The 24649-nt window shown below is 33.3% G+C and overlaps 2 protein-coding genes across 2 annotated transcripts; one reads left to right on the top strand and one right to left on the bottom strand.

Annotated features, from left to right (window-relative positions):
- Positions 1-610: 610 nt before the first annotated feature.
- HELRODRAFT_62592 (hypothetical protein) lies at positions 611-8042 on the bottom strand (the record flags this gene model as incomplete). The annotated part of the gene is made up of 11 exons (XM_009010678.1): positions 611-988; positions 1298-1432; positions 4097-4285; positions 4349-4541; positions 5026-5141; positions 5426-5548; positions 6205-6330; positions 6665-6676; positions 6788-6939; positions 7009-7188; positions 7925-8042. 11 exons carry the CDS (start codon positions 8040-8042, stop codon positions 611-613), a joined length of 1722 nt encoding a protein of 573 aa, XP_009008926.1.
- An 8123-nt stretch (positions 8043-16165) lies between these two features.
- HELRODRAFT_134183 (hypothetical protein) lies at positions 16166-18959 on the top strand (the record flags this gene model as incomplete). Its single annotated transcript, XM_009010677.1, has 4 exons — positions 16166-16453; positions 17766-17796; positions 18318-18523; positions 18720-18959. Coding segments are annotated over 4 exons (765 nt in total), but the record flags the coding sequence as incomplete, so codon positions are not given.
- Positions 18960-24649: the final 5690 nt, after the last annotated feature.

Raw genomic sequence — 24649 nt, 5'->3', positions numbered from 1 at the left:
TGGATCCCCGCCAATCACGTGCACAGTACGGTGCAATGCGTTCAACCACGTGTTGTTCATAACTCAGAAAAAATTAAAGAGAAAATTGTAAGCTTGCCTGACTCCTGCTCGCTGTTCTCATGTGTTTGTTAAAAACTCGTGCACAAGGCAGGCGCCAAGTTTTTTCAGAAGCTTCTTGATAATTTCGCTAAATTGAAACATGCGTCAATTCTTAAATCGTTCTACCAAATCATCAAAAAAACTTTGGCATATAATAAATATTGACCAATATTAGCAGCGTAACCAATCTCGAACAGGAGCCAGGTCATAATAGTATAGAGACGACTCACACGCAGAAGAATTAGAAAGGCCTCGAGAAGGTATTGTTCAGCCGGGACGGGACGCGTCAGTTGTCAAGAAACATTCATTTTGCTTACTAATTGTGCTCTCCATCGAACAACGTACACAACGTTATAAAACTAATATTTTCTTATTGAAATTAAATGTAAATAATACTGAATTAAAATTATTCCTATTTTAACGTAGCATCCTTAACAATAATAAAAATTAATCAACCAATATTAGTTAATTAAAATAATCACAAACAAAAATCGAGTTTTTTTAAAAACATTTAGTCAAGTAAAATTTTTAAAACAAGCGCCTGAGCTGGTTTGAGAAGGACAGATTGTAGTGAAATTGAGGTGTTGACCATTTGCGAGCTCTCTGTGTTCATGAGTACAAACGCAGATTTATATCGGTCTTTGGCATAATTGTAGGTCGATATTTCAAATCCAACATTCATGGCTACCAAAAATACTTCGTCGCTTTCGTCCTCATCATCATTTCTAGCGAAACTGTTGAAAAGCTCACCTTTGTGACGAAAAAATGACAGAATGTTCTCATTAACAACGTGGAAGGTGATAAGTCCGTTTTTGAAAACTTCATGCTGTCGAATGGCAGCAATTCTTTTATAAATGTTCAAATGAGATATCTCTTGTTTTTTCTGTGCCTAGGTATGGAGCGGTTAGTTTTTTATGAAGCAATTACTGTTAAAAGTCAAAAGAACTAAAAGACTTATATATCATTTTTATAGGAATGAAATTGAATGTTAATGTAATCTTAAGAATGACATCGGCTCATTCACCATCTACTATGCATGCATGTGGGTTTGTATGAACCAGTCAACACTATGTATCATAAAGTTAAGATTTAAGTTGTTCATAGAAGTTTGCGTTCAAACTATGCCAACAAGTAATTGCTATCTTATCATAAAGTGGACTTGCAAAACTAATCTAGTGAGATAAAATGAGAAACAAACTTGAACATTTCTGCATTTGTAGGATGGATGTACAGGTAGCCAGGTGTGTTTGGAGGAGGAGAAGCCGGCGTTGACATCATCAGACCACTGCATGGGAGCTCTGCACGGGTCCCTGCTCCCTAACATGAACTTCTCCTGTTGATACAACACAAGTCAATAACTGTTGAACTGCTGCAGTTATTATTCAATAGTGCAACAAAATAATCGAACATGTCGTGGCGACTTTCTTCAACGCCATGGAAAAAACTGATGAAGCAAAGAAAATATAATGACCTCAGGATCTTTACACATGCAAAATTAGATAAAAGGCTGCCTTAAGGTTGCTACCTCTTCCGGAAAGACCCGGAGATTTCGGGAATCGAATCTCATCTCCCGGAAGTTTTTTACAAATCACAAAAATATCCCGGAATTTGGCAGCTAACATGCTAACATCACAAAAATATCCCGGAATTTGGCAGCTAACATGTTTTTGAAAAAAGATGTAGTAAAAAAATAATGTTGGAACGCAAACCAGCCATAATCAAACTACAACTTAAAAAATTATTATTGTTGGCTTGGGTTAATCGCACATCTTTGTTTGGTTACCCGTAGGCATCGCAAGCTGAATTTTCAAAAACAGAGTCGTAGTTTTTTGTTTAATTAAAAAATTAAAATGTCTAAATCTGCTAAAGTGTCTTAAATCTGTACATCTGTCTAATAGAAGAAATAATTTTGTTCATTCAATGATGAACGGTTGAAAGAGGTAGATTTAAAAGACTGGCTGATTAGGAATTCGGAATATGATGCTGAATGCAAAATATGCCGACCAACATTCACAATAAAATACGATGGGTTCAAATCAATATCAGCTCATGCAGCATCCGAAAAGCATAAAAAATTGTAAGCTAAACAAGAAACAATTCGATAACGACAAGTTTTTTTTTACGAAAATTAAATACAAGAGAAGATGATCTGGTTACTGCTGCTGAAATAGCGATAACATACCATGGTGTAAAACACCACCAGTTATGCTAGTCAAGATTGCGGAAACAAGAAGCTTGCAACTATTTTTCCAGAATGCAGTGTTGCAAAAAAATTGCTTGTGGAAGGACAAAAGCGGCATGTTTAATTAAAAATGTCATCGCTCCTTTCGCGCAAGAACAACTGTTACCTGAACTCCACGAATCGTTATGCTTCTCTTTGGCGACTGATTCGTTAAAGAAATAAAAATTTCAAACTCTATCCGGTAAAAGTTAATATTTTTCAAAAGTTGAAAGCATTAAGCATGGTTTGTTAGATTTTCATGAAAATCCAAATAAAAGCAGTAAAGCGATAATGAGTAATTTGGTACAAGTATTGAAGAAAAATGGACTAGACATGAGTCAAGTATCTACATTTTCTATCAATAATGTAGCAGTGAATTTTGGTAAGAGTCTCTTCATATCGTAGATTGGAGAAAAAAAATGGACAACTTATTGCAGCAAATTGCAAATGCCACATTCTTCACAACTGTGTTAAACACGCATGCAAGGCTCTGTCAAAGGATGTCTATATTCTTATTCTAAGAATTTATGCAGAATTTTCTAGGATATGCATAACGTGCAACCCAGCCTCATACATTTGTGGATTATGTCAATATTCAGTATTTCTAAATTCTCAGACATGTACGTATCAGGTGGCGGCTATCTTTGCTTCCAGCAGTTGAAGAATTCTTACTTTGGCCAGCGTTGAGGTCTTATTTTTTTTCCCAAAGAGAAGACTGTTCTAAAATAATTTGAGATGCATTCAAAAATAAAGAAAGCGATTTTTTTTTTCAGAAATTTATCGTTATTTCATACACTAGTCTATTAATAACTTATTTTATTTATTTGTCATTTTAAACCATTACTATATTCTATTTTCCATACTTTTCAGTCTTAAACATTTTTTCTCCGTTATTTATTTTTCGTTATCATTTTATACTACTGCCTCGCATGCCGTAACAGTTTCTGCGTTTGTCAAAATCTGATTTTTTTAAAGAATAAAAAGAAGTTAAAGAAGATGATGAGGATGAAAAGGCAGTAGCAGTTGGAGGAAAAAGAAAATCATAAATATGTTGATTAAAAACAGACAGAAAACTAAATATTTGGAACGTAATGAAACTGATGAATACTTAATAGTAAAAGTGGAATCCCAAAAGTCAAACCCATGTGAATGATGGAAAATCATATATTACAATATTCCGTCCATACTGAGTAAAATGGCACGTGATTACATTTGTTTCCCATCAACTTCCGTATCGAGTGAACAAGCTTTTTAAAAATCTGGAGAACTGATGAAGAAAAAAATAGATTGGGAGAAAGTTCATTTGAAGCATGTATGTGTTTAAATGCTTGGTTAGAATTACTGGATAAATAAAACTTGTGTATATGTTCTATTTTAATTAAATTTTGAATAAAATATGTTTCAAATTCACTTGCGTCATTTCTTTCATGTCGATATTCGTACATAAAGCGAGCAAAATTTTAATATATAAAGCGCATATGAATCTAAGCATATTAAACTTTTTTGTTGGGGGAAATGCGCATTCATCGACTTCGCGGCTTGGATCGGCTCGGCTTGGATCGACTCGGCTTGGACCTTCAAGCCGATTCGACTCGACTCGGAATTTTATCGGCTCGGCTTGCCGTTAACATCCTTATGTAAAACCATGTTAACTTATTAAGTTATTTCATAATAAAAAAAAATACCTTACATAAGCATAACTTAAATAATATTGCAATGAAAATTAACACCACGAATGTAATATTTTTAGAATACGAAAAAAAAGTGATGACCAACTGGACCAAGGTTTTTTGCAAATGGATCCTGAACGTGTTCATATGGGAGGAGTTCAATGTCCAGCATAGCCAACTCTTCGCCATAATACGTGAATGCCGTCCCTGGCAGTGTGAGCAGCAGGACATTGAGAAGGTCTGCGTATTGTAGTCCCGTCCGAGTTGCCACGCGGGAGATGTCGTGGTTGCCCAACTGAAAATTTAATTGGAGTACAGCAACGTTTCATTCCATGAAATTTCATTCTTCCACACTAACCACAAAGTTTGGCCACTTTCCCTCAGGTAGGAGTTGTAAATGCAACTCAATTTCTTTTCTAATATAAGACCCAGAAAGTGCATTTTTCTTATGAAGAGAAGTTAACGAAAAGTTGAACGACATGTCTGAGCCAGAGTGATAATATTTCGCACACTCCACCGAATCTGAACTGAAGACTTCAGTAACCATGAAACTTCAGAAGGTGTCAAGTTAATTAATAATTTAAGCAGCAATCGAAATAAAAATGCCCCGAGAAAAAAAATTGCATGCAAATTAATTACAATAATTGGTCCATTGTGGGGACTAAAATTAAATAAAAACAATAATAATGAGAACTCTTTTATTTCTTCAAAAGCCAAAATATAAATAAAAATTACAATTAAATATAAAATGATCAATTATTATAATAGTTAAAATAATAATAACAATAATAACAAAAACAAAACCAACAAAATTTGAAGTGTTATTAAAAATGAAATAATAAATTAATTAATCATAAGTTTATTATAATAATTATAATAATATAATATAAATTATAAATGAATAATAACAAATTAATTAATTATAAGTAAATTAACTCAAACTCACAATGAAAAAAAAATAATTCAATAAACAATATTTATATTCAATGGCCAATCGTTCAATAGCTAAACAAAAGACATTGGAGCGGAACTTACATGTACTTTCCAGTTCTCTGCTCATGCGCATTGAACAGAACTCTGAACTGCTGCAACAGATCATGGACCTCAGGCTGGTTTACAGTGTAAACGTGCTCCAAGTAGTCGTAACTATCCTTTATGTGATAATGTCAGTCGAGATTTTAAACTAGGTCAGGTCAAGATCAGAAAACAACATTAAAATGAAGGAAAAGTTTACAAAGTTGAACGCATTATGACGAAATAAGTATTTAATATTAACATGCTTGAACAGCTAGTCATCTGTAAGCTTGTGTTTGTCTACAATTAGCCATGCTAAAATACTTGCTACAGAAAAATTTTGAGCCAAACTATAAAGATTAAATATGTAATGAAATGGTCAGTAAATTATCATCATCCTCTGTTGAGAACATTTGCTTACAGGTGAAGCATCACTTTTGTTGCTCCTGGGTTCGTCGAGGAACCTTTCATCTTTGAACAGATGCATGATCGCATCCATTCGAAACCCATCAACATCCCGGTCCAGCCAAAACTGCAAGATGTCCTGTCACCCAAAATAAAGATTTTTCAACTTGCAGGATGCATAAAATAAATTTTTCTGAACATTTTTTTTGTTCTCGCAGGTAAAATTTTCAATACAACGCTAACAACAATAATTAGTATAGTCTATAATAATTCTTTCCTAATTGATTTTCAGAAGTATCAACAACAAATAAAACACGATGCATGTGACTAGGCGTGAGATGGAGCATGAGACTTGAGACACACTGCTTGTCTCATTTGCAATGAAGATCTCTTTTGCATTCAAACCCAGCCACGGCAATGCGAACCAAGACGCCATCAACCATTTGACATCTCGCCACCCACCAGACTGACTGAAAGGGATTTCAACAAACAACCGATCAGCAGTTTTACATTTAAAAATAAAAACTGCTACGAACATTTTAATATTATGCAGTGTGGCAAAACAACTTGACGATAAATTATATATGGGCAGCGTGATGGCCTAGTGGTTAAAGGCACCTGGTCCTGTTTTGCAGATCGTGCAGTGACCGGGTTTGAATATGGCAAAAGGATCTCCGCTTACTACATATTCATATATATGCTGTTTCTGTGTTGTTGATTCCTCTGAACTACGGAAGAGTGCATCTTTAACTTTTTATATGAAAACTTAAAAAAACAAATTTAATGGATACAGACGAGCAACTCTTTGACAACTGAAGGATTCCTGAGGTTGAGATCAGGTTGGTGTGCGGTGAACTGATGCAAATAAAATTGTTGCCTGTCTTCATTCCAAGTCCAAGCAGGCCCGTTGAAAGCTGACAACTGAGTAAGGTTGAACAAATAATAAAACTTTTAACAACTGGATGCATTTATTGAAAACCAACGTGTTAAATTATGAATAACATCACCCAATCATCGCTAATGAAGTGCAAAATTTCCTGAAGCATGAAATGAAATTTATAATTTAAGTAGTAATACTGTCAACAACAATACTTTTTGTAACCGTCACTCAAATATTCAACACATTCAATTCAAGACTGTTCAAGAAAGTGGAAAATAACAACAACCACGTCAAACATCCTCTACTACCACCAATCAAAAAGGTAAAACAATAGTGACAATGATAGTAATAAAAATAATAGTTAAAAATTGAAACCCAATTGTTCGGCTTCTTGGGTTGTTGAGAGGCAGATGAACATTGCGAATGATTTCCCCCCTCAACATCGGAGCGATGAGTGGCAACTCCCTCAACAGCCACCAAAGCATTTCCCTCTCCCACCTGACCAGGAGCATACTCCTCATCAACTTTCCCATCCTTCCATATGTAGTAATCTCTGTACGGATTGCCTGAATCATCCTTGCAACTGTTTATAAACCACTGGTGTTGTGTGCTGGTGTGGTTTGGGATGAAGTCCATGATAACTTTTATATCTGCCAAATAATTAATTAAACGTTGGCTAGAAAATAATTAAAATGAAACATTGCTTGTTTAATTGGTACCTCTTTTATGAGCCTCATGAATCAAATCCTCGAAATCATGCAGAGAGCCAAACAGTGGGTCGATGTCTCTGTAGTTCGAGACATCATAACCGTGGTCGATCATTGGCGAGCAATATATCGGGCTCAACCAGATGGCCTCAACATTCAGAAAGACAAAGTAGTCCAAATGGTTTATGATACCTTGATCAGTGAATAACAAATTATTATACCTATTTGTTTGTTGATAATGGTATTATTGCCATCAAATACAATTCCTATAACTATCAATGTTTGTAGAATTAATTTATTGCAATGGACAAATGTAAGAATGTTTAACAATTTTTGGACGTCAGCATGCCACTGAAAATGTTATCTTACAACTAGTGGCAGGACTGTTCAACATAAAAATTATTAAACAACATTATGTTGCAGCATCAGAACTTTAATCAAGTAAGAAGTGGAGAATGTCACGAGGATGTCAATTTCACGAGGAGAATGTTAAACATACTCTCACACGTCTAAGCACTGATGAAAGCTAACACTGAAGATTAGCATAACATTAAATTAATTATCAAATTGAGTTGATAATGTCCAAAACGGCCAACTCAAGCTGAATTAATGAATTAAATTAAATCGCACAGCTACTTCTAACATTATAGTGCATTCCAGAGCTTCTATGATTTTTTGTTAGTTTCTAGTTTTTATAGTTTGAACAAATGTTTGATTAGATGCTTCATTAAAATAATGAAAAGATAACATGAATGATGACACGTGAACATGCAACCCTCAAAGTTGGGCATGTAATAATTTCATCATAAATAAACATTGCAGTTACATGTTGTCACACGATAGTCATCAATAAAATTAAAATGCTAAACTAAAATATAAACATAGGTGTAAAAATGGATACAATGAGGTGAACAAACAACAACAAAACCTTGCAAGTCTCCAATGCCATTGCCTGTTGTATCTTGGAAAGATCGTGGATAGATTTGGTAAACTATGACATGCTTCCACCAATCTTTATTTGAACCGATCTTCAACCTTTTTGACATGCTTTGTCACATGCACATGACTTGAAATTTTTGAATTTGACTTTAAAAAAATATCGTTATGAGAACTCAGTTTTTCAAATGCAAATGCACTTTTTCGTTCATTGTACTATATCATAAACAATCTAGAATATACCACCAGTGTGCCATTCCCAACTTAATTGAGAAAAAGAAAAATTATGTTTTTATTTTGCAATAATAATAAAGAGACACCAATAGTTTATTATTATAATTATTAATAATTATAATTGCAAAATAAAAACATCCTAAATTTCCTTCCATTCCATTGAGTTGGGAATAGCACACTGGTGGTACATTCCAGATTTTGTATGATATAGTATATTGAATGAAGCAGTGCATTTGCATTTGAACTTATTAACCTTTCTGCTTAGGACAATGTTTAAACTTAGTTTTTCGTCCAAAAATGTTTTCATTCTTCAGACATGCTCTTGTCCAAATAACTCTTGTATTTTTTGCTTCAAGATTTATGATTGCAATTGTATTTCTAAAATAATTTATAAAGTTCATATTTTTTCCAGAAATTTTTGTTCACATCAACCCATCTTCATCTTCCTGAGACTAATTGATCTCTTTGATTGAACTGTTAACATTTTCTTTTGTGAGTCTATTGCTCATATTATGAATATGTCCATAAAATAATAATCATTATTATCTGGTCATGTCTGTCTGAATGTTCAAGTAAGTCAACTCTTCAATAGTTCCCTTCACCCTTTATCTAAATCCAACTCCATGACTTGTGTCAGCAAAATTTCATGAAAACGTGCTAATGCTTTTAAAACTTGGGTAAAACCTTAGAACTACTTTACCTGATTACACTAAACTATGAACATGTTAGATAAATTTGGCTCCCAATATTCAGGAGCTTCCAACTGATGCAAATAAGTTTATTTAATTAAACAAAGCATGAGTGGAACAGCAAGACTTACACACTTAGTCCACTAAATCTTTATTTTAAAAGTTTACCTATAATATCTTAATCTTTATTTTATATCTTGCCTATTGTAGAGCATTTTATTTTAATTTAATAAAAATTCTAAATTGCAATTAAATTACGAAAATGAAATCCCATAACTAGCAAATATGTCAAATAATTACAATCCATAATATTTTTCCCTTTTCAGCAGTATAGTATTAAAATAAAATGTTTAATTATCTTTCTATTATTATTACAATGTAATAATCATAATCATAATGTAATAATTATATTATTATTATTCAATCACTAAATTAAAGGCCGTTTGTAATTTATATTAAAACAATCAATAAGACTAAAATTTAAATAAATTAACATTAATAAATTAATTCTGGTAATAAAATAAATAACAAGAAATTGGAAATCATATTTCATAAGCGAGTACAAAACAAACCGGCAATTGGATACAATTGGAGGATATTGGAAAATCTAAGGAAGGTTTTTTAATATATAATATATATATATTAATATATATTATATTAATATCAACCAATCATATAGCTTGTAAAGCGCCATTTCCGCGATGTTCAACCATGGAATTATATAACTGGAAGCGCCCTACCAGCGTTTTAACATTGAAAATTTTTATCAACGGGCAAGTTACCTTTGGAAGCAAGTTCCTAAAAATTAATTATTCATGAGCATTTTGGTTTATTTTTAGAAAAATCTGAGATATAATTAGAAAAAATCTTGGCCTTCCCGAAGTTATGTTAATGACTCTTTGCCGATCTGCATTCAGCTCGTTTGTTAAAATTTATTTCGTTTTCAACATTCCGTGAAGTTTTAGGTTTTATAAGGTGCCGTATTTAATCGTTAAATAGATATTGCCATTTTTTTGATGCATAAGAAAAATCGAAGATTTATAATAAGTTCGTTAGCGATCCTCATTTTTCTGAAATAAAGATTTCTTCATTCATTTTCCCAGTACCCACGAATCACGATGGTTAGAGAGTAAGAATCATTCCAAAATTAAATTAGAATCTAGAAAGCGAAAAGAAGTCGGTAAAAATTTTATTGTAAAAATGAAATGTTATTAATATTTAAAAAATATAACTCATAATCAATTTTTATATTGTTATAAATAAATAAATTAATCAACTAATAATTTTTAAATTAAGATGTAATTCCTGTGCATATGTCCTAATAAACTAGAATCTTTCAACACCCCAAAGCTTACAATACAAAGGAATATTTGCTTTCAACATAACATTCTTATATATAATTCAATGTGTTCAACAGCGCTCCTCAATGAATTTTGCAAACATATGGGTTTTGAGATCCGCTCTGAACTTCGTAAGTGATGGAGAAGTAGTCAGAGACTTAGGCAGAGAGTTCCAGAGAAAAGGGCCAGAAAAAGCAAAAGCAGATTTACCAAAAGAGTGTTTAACATAATAATATAATATAATAATATAATATAATAATATATATTAAAAGACCTTACTTAGATTTTTTAATGTCTTAATTATATATATATATATATATATATATATATATATATATATATATATATATAATTATTTTTATATGTATATATATATAAATACATAAATATATATATGTATATATATATATATTTATTTATCAATATATAAATATATTATTGAATAAAAGGAATGACAACAACAAAGATGAGGAATACGATACCAGTTAATAAACTTTGCTAAAGAACTTTGCTTTGTTTAAAGAAACTATATAAACCAAACATGCACTGAAGATGATCTATGAAAAATCGAAATAAGGTCTTATCTTGCATGATGAATTCGGATAACAACAATTTCATTAAATTTTCATGATGAACTTGGATAATTCTATTTTCAACAATCTGAACAATTTCCAAAAAATTCTAGAAAGGAAAACTGAAAAGACAAACTAAATTGACTAATGCCAACAATTCGGTAGAATTCATACAATACTTTATAAAATATGGTCTCTTTCCAACATATATACATGTCCCGTAGAATTTTTTTAAATATTTTATTGCAAGAGGTAAAAACTAGAGTACATCATTAGTTGAAAAATGTGTTTAGCTCCATCTTTAAAACAATTTCTTTTCTTAGTCAAAAACCACTTGGAGTGTAAACTTTCACTACGTAATTGACAAGCAATTGCAAATTTTCAGATTGATTAACAGTACTTATATAGCATCTGAGAAAACGGTTAGCACAAGTGAGCCGGCATCTTGAATGGGCTAATTTTCCAGGCTTATGGTTTGCCAGCTCAGTGCTACAATGTCAAGTTTATAGTGCGTGACATATTCAAATAGATATTTCTGGTCTGTACTTAGTTCATTTGCAACATTTTTTGATAGGTCAGGTAAAATTACTGGTCACAGCATTAAAAAACACCGTTGTTTTATTTTCGCAATCCGCTAATTGTTTTCCAATAGGTCCAGCTCTTGGACCTGGAGTACATCTATCTAATGTTAAGAATAAATGACGAAAAAGTAATTCATTGAAACAAAGCAAACAAATATACCATTGCAATGGTTTTTGAAAATGTTTTTCTAAATTCTGAATTACTCCGCTTTCCAACCGTTGTTAGTTGCTGTTCCGTCACATCCCACGCAAATTACATTGTTTAAGTACCAGCATCGATCTTCTAATAAGGTTGAAATTGAATTATTTGTTTGTTTCAATTTAAAAAAGGCTTTGAAGCTCCCATAATGATGCTATGATGTGCCTTATCGAGATTAGCTTATTCTGTATATTTTAAAATTATTGTCAGTAAATACTCGTTATCATTTTCAATTAAATATCAATTTGTAAGTCTATTTATTATTGCGTTTTAAGTCTGATTATCTTTAAGTATGTCTAGGACCATCACCACCAATAGGGAAAATCCCAACCAAGCCCGTCTAAGCATTGAAGCAGGGCCAATTCTAGATATACGTTAAAACCCTTACCTGGCTAATCATATCGTTTAAAAGGCCCATAAACCGACACCGTCCATACAGACGCAGTGCAAAAAGACCGTCCAAGCCCACCATCCGGCTCCCGCCCTGAGCATATATTGGGAACCGTAATTATTGCCGTTTTTTTTACTATGGGGACTATGGGGTTCAACAACGACAAATACTTGGCATGCCTGAGGATTCTTTATTTTGAAAGATAGCTTTCCCATTTGGCGACAGAGCCTCCAACATGCGATTCGTCATTAACAGACGCTCGACACACCTCTGAAAAAGACGTAGATGATGGGTATGCTGGCGAGCCAAAGAAAAAGATGAAGCTGTATTTAATCACAAGTCTAGATTACTTGGATGTCAAAGCTGAGAACGATTAACCTGGTAGCTGGCTAAAGTTAAAGTGGTCCGTGGAAAGCCTCTGTAGATAGAAACGTAGACTGGCAATGCATATATGTAGCGTGATTTTTACCTCTTAAATCCACTGCCTTGTGGCTTCGATAAATTGGGAGTGGAGCCTCTTAGGCGTTGTGATTACTAACTGTGGTTTTCCCTTCGACCGCTCTTGCATCCATGTCGGTGCCAAATATAATGCTTAGCATGCCATTGGATTACATCAACAAGTCGATAGAGAAAAATCATAATGCATGGGCAACTCATGGTTCCATAATAAATGCCCAGGAATGCGCCTTGGAGAGGAAACTCTGAAACTGTGATTTTGCGGCTGAAACAACATGAGAGGCAGCAGTTACGGTTATAGATCCAGCCTCATTGGCGTAAGGTACGTTGCCATGAGTTGCCTCTGACGGGAGGATAAGACTTTGAGCCTTAATGATCAGCTACCACCAGCCTAATCTTGGCATCCCCCAGACAATAAGGAGTTGATCCGCTACAACCTGTCTGCTCTAATGAGTGCTTAGAGCTTAGATTAGATTAACAAGCAGGCTGAACAGCTACGGGAAAATCCAACCTGATTAGTACATAAGCCCTTACACTAGGCTCATTACATGAGGACAAAAATAGTATCATGAAAACCTAAAAGAAACGATTGGTTGCATCTTACAAAAAGAACATCTGTTGGTGCTGGGTGATTTCAACGCCAGATCACAACGCTTGGCCTGATTGCATTTGGCAATTTGGTATCGGTAAGACGAATGAAAACGGACAAAGACTACTTGAATTTTTTTCATACCACAAATTATGTATCGCTAATACATATTTTAAAACTAAACCACAAAGCTGTGTATCGTGGAAACACTTTAAATGGAATTGAATGTAACCTTAACAAGAAAGGTAAAAATTGTCAATATATTATTGACATTTTTATATCAAAGTGCTGAATGTGACACCACTCGTTGGTTTCCTGTAAAATAATGTTGAGACCTCAAAAATTTCATGCTTTCTGGAAAAAAGAAAAGTCGCGTTTGAATACCCCACGTATGTAAAATCGTTATCTGCGCATGGCTTTTGACAACAAATTAAATGAGGCTCTCAAAAACCACAGTTTTACTGATGTTGAGGAAAGTTGACATTCTGTGCGCGATTTCATCTATCAGGTATCTTTGTCGGTTTTTGGAAATAAAGATAGGAAAAATGAGGATTTGTATGAAGACAACTTGTTAGAAATAGAAATTGCTGAAAAAAACATATGAAAAGCTCTGATCTGATAGCTTACAAAAGAGAAACCATAAAAAGCAACCTACAAGCTTTTAGAGATGCAAAAAATAAAATACAAAAACTTGCTAGACATTGTGCGAATAGATGTTGGCAAGATCTCTGTAAAAATATTCAAATTTATGTTGATTCTGGAAAGATAAATTGTATGAAGGTATAAGAAAAGCTTTTGGACCAATTGTTAGCAGATGTGTTCCACTCAAGTCAAAAGATGGTAGTATAATTAAAGACCGTATACCCTATCTTAAATGAAAAGATGGTTGCCTTTCCATTCTGTTGAGAATGATAACAGCCCTCCATGAGCACACACAGGGCGTTGTGCGGTTTGAAGGATGCTCTTCTGGATCGTTTCCCATAAGCAGTAGAGTGAAACTATCTACCTACTTCTATCTACCTGCATCATATCCTACCGTCACTCAGATATTCAACACACTCGGTTCAAGACTGTTCAAGAAAGTAGAAAATAACAACAACCACGTCATCCATCCTCTACTACCACCAATTAAAACTACAACACACAGCCTTCGTCAGCGCAAACATAACTATCAAGTTGCCACCCAATCTACATATTAGGAAAAGACTTTCATCACAAGACACCTCAAACATATTAACACTCAATAAAACTTTATCATTCACACAACTTGTTTTTATTTAATAAAACTTTATCATTCACACAAATAGTTTTTTTTTATTTATCGATCACCTCACTAACTCACAAAGCCATCATCTAGTCTATTAATTTGCGTTTTTATGCCATTACTTTATTTTATTTCATTTATTTTATTATTATTATTATTTATTATATTTTATTTTATTTTTCATGTTAAAGCATTTTTATTTCTCCGTTTTATTTATTTATTTACTTATTTGTTTAATTTTGTACTACTGCCTTGCATGCTGTAACAGTTTCTGCGTCTGTCAGATCCTGATTTTTAAAGAATAATAATAATAATAATAATAAAAACAAGGATGTGTTTTGTCGCCAACACTCTTTGGTATCTTCTTTTCAGTTGTCCTTGCCACTGCTTTCGATGCCACGGAAGATGGAATATACATCTACATACAGTAGATCTGATGGTGAATTATTTAACCTGGCTCGACTTAAAACTGAAACAAAAAGAAGCATTTTTGTCAGAGAGCTGTATTTTGTTTTGGAGACGCAAATTAGTTTACTATGCAATAAGCTGCTTCCTTCGTTACCGCCCTAGAAACCGTTCATTAACGTTGCCAAGTCTTTCATAAAATTTTCACAGATACAAAAAAATTAAAATCCAACAATTAAATCAGCAAGGCATCATCATGACGACAGGACTGTCTGCTTACGAGTTCAAATCGCAAGATTATTTGTCTAAAAGTGACGACAACGTTGACGCTGAAGAAGAACACGAAGATGAGGAGGAGGAAGAGGATGAAAGAGAGATGGTGCGGGTGATTGAGAACGAGGCTGATGTTGATCTCCCGCTGAAGGAAGCCAAAAGTTATTTATCGCTTGAATCAAAAGACTTGTTAGTGATGGCGTAATATATATGAAAAATTAACAATTAGTAAATAATAAACAATATGAATAATTATATATTAATGGTCTTTTCTTTACTCATATTTTAAAATTTAATATAAAAACCTGAATTATTAAATATAAAATAAAGTTAATTAACGAGTTATTAGAATTATAAATAGCTTGAGGTAGAAAATTAAAAAGCGGATAAATAAATTTAAGTAAGGAAGCCTTCTAGGTTAGGAAAAAACTGGAGGCAATAATAATGTTTCCATCAACAATAACCAACAGTTTATCACATTTAATTAAATTATATAAGCAAAAATGAAGTTTGAAAAAACCTGTGTTTTGATAAAGAAATAATTGATAAGATATGTTGATAATATTTTTTTTATTCATTCATATTTATTGATAACATTATTTTCAGATACAATCATCTGGCCAAAGTACTTATTGATATGATTGATTTGAGGCCAAAAAATGCTGTTGATTTTTTTGAAGCTCTAAGTTTAGAAGGAAAAAAGAAATCTCTTTCCTCAACTGAGTTTTTCAGTTCAATTAGTGAAAGAAATATTCAAATGACACTAGGCAGGATACAAAAAAAGATTTTTACTGTAAGTTTCTTAAATAATAAGAATTAACACTTATTTAATATATGAAAAGTAACATGGTAATCTTTTTATATTAATATTTTGCTGTCCACATAAACTGAATAACAAGATAAAGTGTTTTAATTATGATATTGAAAATATTTAATCTTTTCTAGAAATACTTCTTGTTTAGCCATATATGTTCTACTGTTTATCAATAATTTTAGGAAAAACCTGTGTCAATCAGAATGTTTTCAAAGCTTAATATAAATCCTGTGACTTTTGATATAATTGTGTAATTTAGTTGCAGCTTGTTTATCTGGACAATATTGAAATAAACATTATTCATTTCAAATTGCGTTTTTCTAAAAAAAACCATTGATAATTTTGAATTATTTTTCATTTATATTGATAATATTTTTTAAGGAGACAATGGAAAGTGCAAATGAGGAAGAAATTATAGAAGAAGAAGAAAGTCAAGTTAAAAACTTATTAGAGTCTAATTATTATTTTGAGCAAGCTGGCTTAGGCTTGCATTCAGCTGATACTCTTAAAATCTTTCTGTCAATGAAGCAACTTGCGAAGGAAAAAGATCTCCAAAATGTCAGATTCTGGGGCAAAATTTATGGGTTGGAACAAAATTATTTTGTAGTAGAAGCGGATTATGTTGAAGGAAATGATGAGGAAGAGGAAGAAGAAGTAGAGGAAGAACTGGAAGTTGGTTCTTTTTTGTTAGATAATTTTCTATCATTTATCAAAGTCCTCACTGACAGATATATTTTGGTATTCTGTCATTTTAAACATCTGCCACGAATCGAGTAAACATTAAAAATTATAAAAAGTCCGAAATACCGAGTGTAAAATAATGTAACAAAGTTTAAGGTAGTTAGTTTGGAAGGCATAAGTCAATACTATGATAATTTTATGAGGTTGGAACTTTTAATTCAAATTTGTGATGTGAACTAGGTATATAATCTAAATTGCATAAGACGATGAAGTAAATTGTTACGACATTCTATTAAATACTAGGCGCTCTGGTAAATATGATCAGATAGCAGATGAAAATACTGAGTGCAGTTTGTTCCTGTGCAAGAGATATCAAGAAGATGGTTCATGAGAGGTATCAAGAAGATGGTTTATGAGAGATATCAAGAAGGTGGTTCATGAGAGATATCAAGAAGGTGGTTCATGAGAAGTATCAAGAATATTGTTCATGAGAGTATCAAGAAGATAGTTTATGAGAGGTATCAAAAAGAAGGTTCATGAGAGGTATCAAGAAGATGTTTCATGAGAGATATCAAAAAGATGGTTCATGAGAGGTATCAAAAAGATGGTTCATGAGAGGTATCAAGAAGATGGTTCATGAGGTTATCAAGAAGATGGTTCATGAGGGTATCAAGAAGATGGTTTATGAGAGGTATCAAGAATATGGTTCATGAGAGATATCAAGAAGATGTTTCATGTGGGTATCAAGAAGATGGTTCATGAGAAGTATCAAGAAGATGGTTCATGAGAGGTAACAAGAAGATGGTTCATCAACGGTATCAAGAAGATGGTTCATCAACGGTATCAAGAAGATGGTTCATGAGGGTATCAAGAAGATGGTTCGTGAGAGGTATCAAGAAGATGGTTCGTAAGGGTATCAAGAAGATGGTTCATGAGGGTATCAAGAAGTTGGTTCATCAACGGTATCAAGAAGATGGTTCATGAGGGTATCAAGAAGATGGTTCGTGAGAGGTATCAAGAAGATGGTTCGTAAGGGTATCAAGAAGATGGTTCATGAGGGTATCAAGAAGATGGTTCATGAGAAATATCAATTCATTCATTTTCTTTTCTACTACACATGTTATCATTTATTTAATTATTTATTCATTGGTTTTTTCCATTTAGTTACTCTTTCTTCCATATAAATCGATATTTCAATTTTTAAATGTAACTTATTTAATTCTGTTTATTTTCTTCATTTTGTAATATTGTCTTTTTGCATGTTGTAACAGAACCTGGCAGTCTGATTTTTTGAAAAATGAATGAAAACTTACTATATTAAATATTATTTTTTATTTTGAAGGAGGAACTCGAAGAAGAAGAAGAAGATATGGATGGTTTGTTTTATAATTCTTCCATAATTCTTATTACAGAATTTGTTTAGTAGCAGATTTGGCCGTTATAAATAGTGCAACAATAGTTGTAATTTTTTAGAGTTTTACTGACATATATTGTTTAATTAGCATAATTACTTTTAAAACACTATTTTCAATAGCAAATTTTACCAAAAAAATGTGCGATAGCAATAAAAAAATGGTGCCAACTGCTTTCTACTGAATAATTTAAACCCGGTTATCAAAAATTTTCCAGTTTTGGCCTACGTCGTATAGTTGCCAACCGTCCCGAATTGAGCGCGCAGTCTGGAATTTTATTCCTGTGTCCCGCGTCCCGACTCGGTGTCCGCGGGACGCGCACTCATTTGTCCCGCTTTTTGCTAAGGCAATGAAATGTTGAAATATAGATTTGTCTTGACTCATCCTTAATTTTTTTTTAATTTGATTTAAAACGGCTTGTTTTTGAGTTAAACAGTTTCAATTATCATACTTTAATAGAAATTATTTTTTATTTCGATGATTAGGAAACTTTTTACCTTTGCCGAAGATAAACTACAAGCCTCCTCCCAATCCTCCCAAGGAAGAGCCCGGAACAGGAATGAATAAAAAAGTTTACTACGTTTGTAATGATCCCGGTAAGTTGTGGACCAAACTTCCTATGGTCTCTCCTAAGCAAATTTTCATATCCAGAAAAATTAAAAAGTTGTTTTCTGGTCGCTTAGATGCTCCAGTATGTTATAATATTTTTCGTTATTGTTTTTAATTTATATTTACTTTTGCTTAATTTATTTACCCAACTTAATTGTATTTTTATAATTTTGCAATTTTTTTGTATGAGATTTGACAAGTCTGTCCTGATAATTTTGCAATTTTTTTTATGAGATGAGATTTGACAAGTCTGTCCTAATAATTTATATTTTCTCAAGATTGTTTCTTTCCCGACATTTCCTGGTTTGGAAATAAATTACTTGAGAGCGCAGATAGCCAGGATATCAGCTGCCACGCACGTTTCTCCCACTGGTTATTTCGTGACTGAAGATGAAGAGGAGGAAGAAGCTGATGGAGAATTATTAACGAATGCAGAGTATGAAGCACTCTCCATCAAGGAGCAATTTGCCGCTGGCATTCAAGGCTGGGTTCATCACGTTCCCTACATCCTACCTCAGGCAGTTTTTTCTTTGTTAAACAGGATTGTTAGTTTGTGATGATTGGATGATTTTGTATGGGTGTTTGATTTTTTTCAAAGAACTGATGATTTCAAAAGAATGGATGACATCAAAAGAATTGACGATTTTGAATTAATGGATAGTTTTAAAAGATATGGCAATTTTGAATTAAGAAATGATTTGAAAAGAATTAATGATATTGAACGAATGGTTGATTTGGATGCAGGGGCGATGTAGTTGGTGGAACCCAACTCCAGATGACGACAATGAGGAAGAGGAAGAAGAGGAAGAAGAAGAAGTTGCACCAAGAAGAAAAAAGAAACCCGTTAAAAAAGCAAAACAACAGTTTGGACCGAAATTATTGACATCTTTAGATAAAGACAAAGTAGTTGATAAGGTAACACCGTGGACTATAGAGCTATCCAGCAATCTGTTTTCTGAGGATGGAGTTGTGGTTATTCACTCAAATTTGTGGCCTGGAGCTCATGCTTTTTGTTCTGGAAAGTAAGAATTTTATAACATAATTTAAAAAAATGAGATATATATATATATATAGATATATATATATAAATATATATATATATATATATAGATATATATATATATATATAAGTCCTGGGCATGACATAAAACTTAAAAAAAAAACATAAAACATGACATAAACATATATATATATATATATAGTCCTGGGCATGACATAAAACTGCATCCACGCTGCCTTGCGTGCTTTTGAGCAAAAGGCTAAGCCCACCGCTTATAACTGGTGGTTGTCGTCAGGATGGGTGTCCGGATGTAAAAAGTTTCCCCAAAATTTATTCCATGCCATCATAAAAAACAACGGCCCCTAGTTTCCAACAGGCCTTGAGTGGTCATGGGGTGCTAAGAATCCCTGGGAAGTATGCAATAGCGGAGGGATGTTGCAGAAAAATTCAGAATGGCCCCTCTATGTTACTTAAACTTGGAACTGTCAATGTTGGATCACTGACTGGCGCAGCATGGAAATCGCAGAAATTCTCGAGCGTAGAAGGATTGACATCTGCTGCCTTCAGGAGACCCGATGGAAATCGAATGGTGTTTGTTATATCAATTCAGGCAAAAAAAAATATAAACTATTCTGGAATGGTCAAAAGACGGCCAAAAATGGTGTTGAAATTTTGTCAAAGAACCGCTAGCCCAAGAAGTACTGGATATTAAAAGGATTAGCTCACGCCTTATGTGGATCAAGATTCGCCGAGAAAAGCAAACAATGACTATTTTTTCTGCATACGCACCACAGATAGGCGAATCAGAAGAGATGAAAAATGACTTTTGGGCTGCGTTCTCTGACACCATCTCAACAATACCAAAATCTGAAACAATCCTGATTGGAGGCGATCTCAATGGCCAAGTTGGAGAGAAAACAAATGGTTTTGATAACGTGCATGGCGGTTTTGGCTATGGAGAACGGAATGAAGATGGCAACCGCATCCTTGAGTTTGCTGAAAGTCACGGGTTTTGTTTACTGTACACATATTTTAAAAAGAGGTTTGAACATCTCATAACATACAAAAGTGGACCATCAGCCACGCAAATTGATTTCTTTGCTGTCAACCCATTCAATCCACAGCTACTAGACGATGGCCCTGTTCAGTTTGTAAAGCTGGTGTAGGTAACAATTCAATCAAGTATCAGCAGTGTAACCATTGTTATCACAAACGTTGTTCAAAAACAAGTGGTAATTTATCTAAAGTGTCCAATTTTGTTAGTGCTTGCATCAATCCACAGCAACAAATTCGAAATAGTAATGTTTTTAAAGCCATTAAGGTAGAGAAAGTCACATCATTTCAATATCTAGGGGATGTTCTGGATTGTACTGGAACAGCTGAAGTCGCCGTTCGAGCACGGACACGTGCAGCCTGGAATAAATGGCATCTCCTTGCCTCTATATTGATGCGGCGTGACATCCCACTACCACTACGATCAAGACTTAATAAATCTGTGATACGTCCGGTGTTGTTATATGGTGCAGAAACATGGCCAATGACAACCAAACTGGAACAACAACTTCACTGAACCGATATGAAAATGCTCCGATGGTTGCAACGAATTAGTCTGAAGGGTCACATCAAATTTGCCGAAATCCTGCGTCGTGCTGGTTTAGATGATATAAAGGACGAATGCCGGCAACACCATCTGAGGTGGTTTGGTCATGTCAAACGAAGTGCCATAACTTCTCTTGCAGATGTTGAAGTACCTGGCACACGTCCCAAAGGCCGTCCAAAGAAGTCCTGGTCACAAACAATCGAGCAAGACATGAAAGCTCTAAATTTAAATGAAATGGATACAACTGATCGTTTAATTTGGCGCAAAAAATTGGTGGCAAAAAAAACAACGTCTTACCTCGGGGGAACTGGGTCTCTGGACGCTAAACGAAGATTGATATCGGAGAACTGGGTCTCTGGATGCTAAACGAAGATTGATATATATATATATATATATATATATATATATATATGTGTGTGTGTGTGTGTGTGTGTGTGTGTGTGTGTGTGTGTGTGTGTGTGTGTGTGTGTGTGGTACGGCAAGTGCCTGGCTGTTGATTTGATTGGTACTTGCTGTTATGTTGATGTTTAGATGTTTATTTGATCAATCCCCTCAGTGTCATGTCCTGTCATTTGTTGTAAGCATTTGCAGAGAAAAATTTTCAGTTAAGGATAATTTTAATGTAATAAAATTGATCTTTTGCTGTAAATATATTGTTCACTGGTATCATGTGTTTGTATATAATTCACTAAAATGCGCAGCTTGTTCGATAACATATATGTGGGCTCTGGAATGAAATTTATGTTGTCTGGCTTCAATCCTCAAATGCCTCGCTTCTTATCAACTGAGTACGAAGTCTTTGGCAACGAGTTGTCGGAAGTTGATGATCCAACTGTGGAAGAAGAGTTTCCAACTACGGCTGATGAGGAGGAAGAGGAGGAAGAAGAGGAAGAGCTAAGAGAAGGTGATGACGACGACGATGACGATGATGGTGGTGGAGATGAAGATGATTAACATTAAAGTTCTTTTCATTGTTTTAATGGTAATTTAATCTGTTCGTTTATTATTATTATACGATTTTAGTTAATTTCTGATTATTTGAACATTTCTTAAATAAATACTTATTCTGAATCGACTGACTTTTCAATTGATACATTTTGTGTACTTACATTTAAAAGTGACGTTTAATATTTTTATTAATAGCATTAATGTTTAATATTTTTTATTTCAATTACCCTTAAATCTTAATATTTCTAATACAACTGAGAAGGGTTAATACTGCACAATATTTTGAAAATTATAAATAACTGCTTCCTATTGAAAATCTACACATTATGTTGATCAGCCACCTAGTCCTCGTCCGTTTTAAGCAAACTTCATTTGTAGCTGAAACTTGTAATTTTTAATTTTGAAACACAAGTAAAAGAGCGACAAAATGCGATCCGGAGAGCTGCAGATGCTTTTTTATATATAGTATATTATTTTATATAGTATGTCCCATGCATTTTAATATATATGGAGGTGGGAAGTTGCGTTGCGAAATAATTTTTAAGTAACAAATAGTCACACATAACGCAAAAGGTAGTGGATCTTGTTAAAGCGCAAACTACTAGTGATAATATAGGCCTAAATATATTTTTAATATTGTTGTAACCCGGTAAACGACGACGAGTTCGTTTTATCCCGGTGAAACATACCGACACGAAATAACTTTCAAACTCTTGTATTATTTACAAATCGATAATCACCGTTAATTTAATTAATTAATCAATAATTTTATTTTCTTTATCCGACAGAATGAATTTGTTAATTTGAGGAATGAAAATTATTGCATGGCGTAAGCCTGAAAAGAGGCTTCGTTTTTGTTGTTTTGTAAATCAAAAACAATTTTAATCATTGAATCACCTAACACACGTTGCCTTTAATGTAAATCCTTTTAACTTCTTCTACACGCTTATAATTTTCAAATAACTGGCAGTGACAATTATTGCTGAAATTAAATAACCGCTGCTGCCACTATTGTAGAATTTACCGATGAAAACTATTTCTAGCATAATAGAAATCAGATGAATATGAAAGGAAACAGGGATGGACTCAATAAAAACTGTTTATAATCCTTTTACTTCACAACCAAAAAATAATTATCTGTGAAAAGGCATTTATACACAGAATCCTTCAATGTTCCTCTGAATCCACCAACCGCCATGACATCAACCAAGCCATTGATGCTTTTCTAGCTTTCTGTTAATATTTTATTTCGATTACAAAAAAGCAACCTTTCTTAAAATAATGCGGCAACAAATTCGATTCGGTTTGTTGTTGCGATTGTATTTTTTAAGTTATTTAAAACATGTACGTTGTCAACTTTACAATTTTTCGGATCTGTTTCAAAACGAAAATCTCATTGGAAGCCAATTGGAAGTTCAAGGAACGACGTAATAAATAAATGTTATTGAGGCACTACCTCTGCCATTCCGAGTGTACAACATTATTATTCGAGCGGAACGGGGTTGCTCGTACGGAGCCACGTTATTCAGCTGCAATGTAGTATGAAATAAACAAGCACTTGAAAAAAGTTGGGAGAGGTGTTGGTAGGTTTATAACGCACTGCGTTGGTTTCAAAATATTAGATTCACTTTTAAAACGTAAACATATTGGCGGCCGGTAATTGCAGGCTTTTAATATCGCTACGACTGCTTACATATTTTTACACATCGTTTTCAATTTTGTTTGTAGCCGTTCTTTATTTATTAAATTGAATTTATAGAAAATCACGTGATCAGTGTGGTACGCTCGGATAGTTGTACCCACTATTGTACTTGTGGTACCTACTATTGATGAAAAAATTTATAAAAAAATTATTAATTCTTTAACAATAACATGCCTTGCTGTTACAAATTGAATCACATCAAAGTGTTTGTTTGTGAATGTAAAATTGTGCATACAATGATTAAAGTACTCTTGTGTGTTTGTGTGTCTGTATAACAAACGCTTATACAGTGATCAAATAATGGAGAAATCAATATAGCATTTAGTCTTTTCAAGCAATGACATCAACCGTATGATTTATTAGCAAAGGTGATTTCTTTTATATTACCTTTTATATTGCCTTGTACTGTAATGCGGTATGCTTGTTTTTAAACAAACTAATATTATTGAAATGAATAAAAAAATTATATACCGAACTTTGTATGCATTAGACTTTTGTACGTGTTTGAGTTTTGTGTGCTCTTAGTCCAGTGACGCAGGTATAAAACTTAGGTTTATATTTTAACATCATCTAATAATTTTTAAATATCAATTCATCTTTAACTTTTGTTAACTGACTTTCGTCAATGTCATGGAACTTCATCTCTGATTGCAAACAGATACCATTACAATTCTATCCATCCAGCCAGACAGCACATACCACTCAGTGCATTGGACGGGTGCCACTGTGCAACAACATGCACTCATGTCCAACAAGCATCAATTCGTTTACTGCATTATCTGTTTTTCTTATTGATCTATTTGTTTGAATGTCTTGCTCTGTGTATATAAAAATAATATAAAAATTAAGATAAATGGTCAAATATATATATATATATATATATATATATATATATATATATATATATATATATATATATATATTTATATATATTTTTTCAAGATGGCCGGAAAGCTAA

The sequence above is a fragment of the Helobdella robusta genome (genome assembly GCF_000326865.2).
Source record: "Helobdella robusta unplaced genomic scaffold HELROscaffold_1, whole genome shotgun sequence".
Taxonomy (NCBI): Eukaryota; Metazoa; Annelida; class Clitellata; order Rhynchobdellida; family Glossiphoniidae; genus Helobdella; species Helobdella robusta.
Note: the sequence above shows the minus strand (reverse complement) of the source record. Positions and strands in the feature narration are given on the sequence as shown.